Raw genomic sequence first — 6,668 nt, forward strand, 5'->3', positions numbered from 1 at the left:
CTTAAAGTGGTTCATGATGTGGAGCACATTCTCCGTATGTCTGTTTGAGAACTAACAGTGCAATTGAATTGTTCATAATACAAAGGATAAATGCTTAAGGGATGAATATCCTGTTTTCCATGATGTGAGAGTTTCACATTGTATCAAAACAACTCATATACTCCATAAATATATACATTTAATATGTACCCACAAAAACTATAAATTAAACAATTAAAAGCAAATTAAAATGCCTTATATTTTCTCTGCTTCAAAAAAAATTAACTTTCTCACCTAATATTCAATTTCTACTTTAGAAAATATTTGTCAATGAGAAAAGTCCAATTTAAAAGCCAAACTTTCTATGATGACTCAAATTAAAGTACACAAATTCTATGTCAATTCTTTGACATTTACTTTGAATTATTTGGCACTTTAAAAGCTTTTCATAAACTTGATATGCACAGGCAAATTAACTTACTTTCAGTGTTAGCAAGGGAGGAGATCACTCCTCATATTGTCTTATGCCCAATTTCTGCCTCTAAAGAAAAAAGAAGTAAAAACTAAAAGGCAAAATGAAATGCACAAGCAAACAGCCTGGTGCCACACTCTGGGCCTGGTAGTTAAAGAACGACCCCTGACCTAACTGGTTATCTTATCTATAGATTACAGGCGTTTTATGGAAAAGTGTAGCAAAAATCCCTGTCCTCTTCTGTCCAATTCTGATTACTGGTGCATGCAGCTCCCAGGCACGTACCCATTGCTTGCTCAATCGATCACGACCCTCTCATGTGGACCCCTGTAGAGTTGTGAGCCCTTAAAAGGGACAGCTCACTTGGGGAGCTCAGCTCTTGAGACAGGAGCTTTGCTGATGCTCCCAAATGAATAAACCCCTTCCTTCTTTAACTCGGTGTCTGAGGGGTTTTGTAAACGTCTCTTCCTGCTACATTAGTATCTTTATTTTTATCCTTCAGATATAAAGAGAATGTTATGAAATTATCAAGAATTCAACATGATCAACCAGTGAAGCCCCTGGATCGAGCAGTCTTCTGGATTGAATTTGTCATGCGCCACAAAGGAGCCAAACACCTTCGGGTTGCAGCCCATGACCTCACCTGGTTCCAGTACCACTCTTTGGATGTGATTGGGTTCCTGCTGGCCTGTGTGGGAACTGTGATATTTGTCATCATGAAATGTTGTCTGTTTTGTTTCTCGAAGCTTGCTAGAAAAGGAAAGAAGGGAAAAAGTGATTAGTTATATGTGAGATTGGAAGCTGGAAAACCTGATAGATGAATTTATCATTGTTTTTTCTTTAAGCTGTCTATTTCCTTGAATATTTCTCCCTTCAATTCTTATATCATATTTTTGGATTTCCTTGCATTGGACTTCACCTTTCTCTGATGCCTCCTTGATTAGCTTAATAACTAACCTCCTGAATTCTTTTTCAGGTAAATCAGGAATTTCTTATTGGTTTGGAGGCATCGCTGGTGAGCTAGTGTGATTTTTTGGGGTTGTTGAAGAGCCTTGTTTTGTCATATTCCCAGGGTTTATTTTCTGGTTCCTTCTCATTTGTGTACGCTATGTCAGAGGGAAGGTCTAGGGCTGAAGGTTGTTGTTCAGATTTTTTAGTCCCGCGGGGTGTTCTCAGGATGTAGTACTCTCCCCCTTTTCCTGTGGATGTGCCTTCATGTGAGCCGAATTCCAATGATTGTTGTCCCTCTTCTGGGTCTAGCCAGCTAGTGAGTCTGCCCAGCTCCAGGCTGGTACTGGGGGTTGTCTGCACAGAGTCCTGTGATATGAATCACGTATGAGTTTCTCAGCTGTGGATACCAGCGCCTGTTCCACTTGAGGGGGTGGAAGGTGCAATGGACTCTGTGAGGGTCCTAGCTTTGGTGGTTAATGATCTATTTTTGTACCTGCCAGGTGATGGCAGTTTCCAGAAAGTGTCAGCTGTAGTGGTGTGGAGAGATACCTGCAGTGGGTGAGACCCTGGAACTCCCAAGATTAAAATGTCCTTTGTCTTCTGCTAGCAGGGTGGATAGGGAAGGCCCATCAGGTAGGGGTGGGTATAGGCGTGTGTGAGCTCAGAGTCCCCTTGGGCAGGTCTTGCTGTGGCTGCTGATTGAGATGGGAGTGAGACTCCCAGGTCACTGGAGTTGTGTACCTAGGAGGAGTATGGCTGCCTCTGCTGAGTCATGTAACTTGTCAGGTAAGCGGGGAAAAGCCAGCAGTCACAGGCCTCAACCAGCTCCTATGCTAACTGAAGGACCAGTCTCACTCCCACCGTGTCCCCCACAATAACCTCGAGTCTATTTCCAGGTGGAGGACAAGACCCACTTGAAAACTTGCCTGAGGCTTTCCACCTCCCAGGTGTCAAAGAAAAGAGCTTTAGTTTTTCCCCCTGCATGTGAAGTCTGCATGCTGGATTCACACCCTCCTCCAAGTACTGGCCAGGAGGCTTCATGCCCTGTTCAAATTCTTACAAAGTTCAGCTAGAGAATTCCTTCTTCCTGTGGAGTGTTACCCTCTACTTCTCTGGCCACCCTCCCAATGGATCCCTGTGATGCCAGGCAAGAATGGGCTGCTTGGCGGACCCAGCGAGCTCCCAGGGCCTTTCTGTTGCTTCCTCTGCCCCTGTATTTCACTTGACCCAGCTCTCTAACTTGACTCAGCTCCAGGTAAAGTCAGAAACTTCCCTCACAAGCAGACCTTCAGCTTCTCCAGTGATGGTGTGTGTTCTGAAGAGGAGGTTTCCCTTTCCAATTTCTGCTGTTGGGACACCCGCAGTATTTGTGGTGTCTCCTGGGTCCTACAGGAGCAGTTTGCTTCCATCAGAGGATCTGTGGGTCCTCTCAGGCTTGCCGGTTTGCTCTTGCAGTCAATCAGGAGCTAAAATTCACAGTACAAGCCTCCATCTCCTGCTCTGTCTGGAACTGCAATCTAGTCCTGCCTCCCATCTGCCTTGATCCCTCAGTCGTCACAAATGATATTTTAATAACATTATGACTAAGCATGCATACTCTATAGTCAGATAGTATACATTTAAGTACTGATTGTGACATTAAGTTTCTGAGTGTTACTGGGCAAGTTACATAAACTTTCTATGCCTTGGCATTGTCATCTGAAAATGGGAAAAATAATATTACCTACCTCAAAAGTTTGTTGTAAGAATTAAATTAGTTGATGTACATAAAATACTTAGAATGGCACATGGCACATTGTAAGTGCACCATAAATGTGAAATTACAAAGAAAGACTGAAAATGCAATGAGATAAAAATTTATGTTGAAGTAATGTGTATAAAATTAATCATGGGAAGAGAGAATCATTCACAAGATTGTAAAATTTGAGAAGCCATTTGAGAATGTATTGTGTAGTAGGCTGTTTGCCATATGGCCCTCAAAATTCTCTCCCTATGACCCTCGGCTTGGCCAGGTAACTTGTTTGATCTAATAGAACTTTACAGAAGTAAAATACAACTTCAAAGCATAATCCTTAAGAAACCTTGCAGGTGTCATACTCACTTTTTTTGGGACAATGCCAGGGTGCAGCTAGATGGAGTTTCTTTACATGAGAGTCAAGAACATTGTTTCAAGAGAGTGAGGGCAAGAGTCAACATCCAAAACTTAAGTGAAGCCACTTTGGACAATCTAAGTGGAGTGTGTTAGGGTTCTCCAGAGAAAGAGAACCAACAGGATGTGATGTGAGTGTGTGTGTGGAGAGAGAGAGAGATATAGACATTTATTTTAAGGAAATGTTTCATAAAATCATGGAAGATTGGTAAGTCCCAAATCTGCAAGGTAGGCTAGCAGGCTTGAGACTCAGGGAAGAGTTGCAATTTGAGTCCAAAAGCAGTCTGCTGGCGGAATTCCTTCTTACTTAGGTGTGATGTCAACTTTTGCCTATTAAGGCCTTCAACCAACTGGATGAGGCCCACCCACATTGTGAAGAATAATCCAGTAAAATTAGGCAACTCAAAGAGGCCTGCCAGCATCTATAGACTCCACCTCTAAGGGCAGAGCATAGCTGAACAAAAGGCAGCAGAAACTTCTGCAGACTTAAACGTCCCTGTCTGACAGCTTTGGAGAGAGTAGTGGTTCTCCCAGCACAGAGTTTGAGATCTGAGAATGGACAGACTGCCTCCTCAAGCGGGTCCCTGACCCTCGAGTAGCCTAACTGTGAGGCATCTCCCAGTAAGGACTGACTGACACCTCATACAGCTGGGTGCCCCTCTGAGACGAAGCTCCCAGAGGAAGGATCAGGCAGCAACATTTGCTGTTTTGCAATATTTGCTGTTCTGTAGCCTTTGCTGGTGATACCTGGGCAAACAGGGTCTGGAGTGAACCTCCAGCAAACTCCCACAGACCTGCAGTTGAGGGTCCTGACTATTAGAAGGAAAACTAACAAACAGAAAGGACGTGCACACCAAAACCCAATCTGTACATCACCATCATCAAAGATCAAAGGTAGATAAAACCACAACGATGGGAAGAAGCCAGAGCAGAAAAGCTGACAATTTTAAAAATCAGAGGGCCTCTTCTCCTCCAAAGGAATACAACTCCTCCCCAGCAGTTTGTTCCTCCAACCAGGAACAAACCTGGATGGAGAATGACTTTGACGAGATGACGGAGGTAGGCTTCAGATGATCGGTAATAACAAACTTCTCCGAGCTAAAGGAGGATGTTTGAACCCATCGCAAAAAAGCTAAAAACTTTGGGAAAATATTAGATGAATAGCTAACTAGAATAAACAGCATAGAGAAGACCTTAAATGACCTGATGGCACCTTATATATTTCAAATGTCAGAGATAGGTTAGAGGTTGGTGTGATGAAAAGTGAACCAGAGGCAACTAGGAGAGTCACATTATGCTCTTTTTCAATGAGCTCATCTATAATTATTTTAACATTTAGACAATGACTACCTTCCATTGGCCAAATCAAAACGTTTCCACCAAGAGTGATTCCTATGAGACTTATCTGAACAGAGAACAGCAGAATGTTGTTTAACATGATGTGGCTTGATGCAGAACATTTTGAGGAAACATGAAGCAAATGTTTTTTCTGCTTTTAAAGAACAAAAAAGGAAAGACAAAAGTATTTCTCAGTTTTGAGGCAAACCATTAATACCCTTAAAAACCTTCTCACTACAAAGTGATACTAGTCATAGTAGCTCCGTATTTTAGGGTATTTACAGATGTATGGGTAATGTGTCTTATTCCTCAATCTATTGCTTTAGTTTTAGTATTTTAATTATGATTCCTGCCGTCTAATCCTCCTTTTGAACTTGATCCTCCAACCCTTTTTTATGTGTTTCATAATTGCTAAATTTTTGCAATTTAATTGGATAAAGCTTCTGTATCTGTCAACTCTACATTCAGGCCTAAGTATAGAAACCGCAGATAGGACCAAGACGCATTAATAAATTTAAAGATGTTAAGGCTGTAAGTTTTTAAATTTTTAATGCATTAATATAATTCCATTTGTCACAATTAAACATTGTAATAATAATTATAATATATAGGATTATTTCAGATATATATATAGTAAATAGTATTTATAAATTCAAATAATACTTATAAATAATATGTATAATACATACAGTGTTATATTTATTAGTACTTTAGTAATATGTTTACAAAAATAGTTTATGTTAATCACCAAGAAAATATTATAAAAAATGAATAAAATAAAATATATGCAAGAGATTATAGGTAATGTCACTAGTAATAGGAGCTGTTTAAAAAGAATTACTAAGTCAAGCATACATCTACCAAAAGTGCCGCTCAACAATCTATCTAGCCCTCATGAAATACAGCTACTGGACATCTAGCCTCAACTTTCAATGGTTGTTAGCGTTCATTAAGTCCTTGTTATATGTCAGACATTATGCAAAATCTTTAACATGTTAATCTCATATCTTGCTCATTTTAGAAAAGATCCAATTATGTAGGTACTGTAATTACTCCCACATCAAAGAGAAAAAAACAATGCCCAAAGAGATTGAATAACTTGCCATGTTCCCACAGCAAAATAAGAAAATATTACTTGTTCTGTACAATAGAAATACAGTATACACTACTTGGGTGATGAGTACACTAAAAGCTCAGATTTCACCACTACGCAATGTACCCAAACAATACAATTATGCTTGAATCCCTAAATCTATAAAAACAAGAATAAATAAAAGATAGGAACTGGTGGTAGCAGTCTTAAGGATCTCTGACTCCCAGAGCCTATTGTTTTAACCACTGTGACAGATTGTCCCATCAAAATGTATTATATTCCCTTACCAACTAAGGAATCCATGTGACTAGTAGCCTGCCAAAAGCATGCTAACACAATACAAGATTGTTTAACACACATGGGATAATATTGGATCAAGTAATTCAAGTGAAATGGGCTCTGTGAAAATATTATGTTTGTATGCATGTGTCTGTGAATAAACAGAGTGATTACTTTTGTGTTAATAAAACTTCTGAAATTACAAATTCTATATTTTTAGTGATATCATAAAACTATCTATTCTAAGCTCTCCCATCACCAAAGATAATCTGTATGGAAACATCAACTGTTTCATTAAAACAATTACTTTTATAAAGTACTGTTCAAAGTTTAACAGAGTGATCATAAAATTCCTCGAATGTATTTCCACTGCAGGCTCTCTGTAGATGTTATGGTGTGCACAAAAT

The 6,668-nt window shown here is 39.8% G+C and overlaps 1 protein-coding gene and 1 pseudogene across 4 annotated transcripts in view; one reads left to right on the forward strand and one right to left on the reverse strand.

Annotated features, from left to right (window-relative positions):
• Positions 1-1,265, forward strand: part of LOC105501233 — a 97,960-nt pseudogene extending 96,695 nt beyond the window's left edge.
• The window catches only part of LOC105501230 (UDP-glucuronosyltransferase 2B9), a 476,097-nt gene that overhangs the window by 303,861 nt on the left and 165,568 nt on the right, over positions 1-6,668 (reverse strand). For 3 of the 4 annotated variants that reach the window (XM_011927060.1, XM_011927058.1, XM_011927059.1), the window contains exon 1: positions 4,745-4,989. The exons of the other annotated variant lie outside the window; for it this stretch is intronic. In XM_011927060.1, coding sequence (XP_011782450.1) covers positions 4,745-4,989 — 245 coding nt within the window. Of the gene's footprint in view, positions 1-4,744; positions 4,990-6,668 lie in introns of those variants that run through there. 4 annotated transcript variants of the gene reach the window in all.

The sequence above is a fragment of the Colobus angolensis genome, unplaced genomic scaffold, assembly GCF_000951035.1.
Source record: "Colobus angolensis palliatus isolate OR3802 unplaced genomic scaffold, Cang.pa_1.0 Scaffold70, whole genome shotgun sequence".
Taxonomy (NCBI): Eukaryota; Metazoa; Chordata; class Mammalia; order Primates; family Cercopithecidae; genus Colobus; species Colobus angolensis.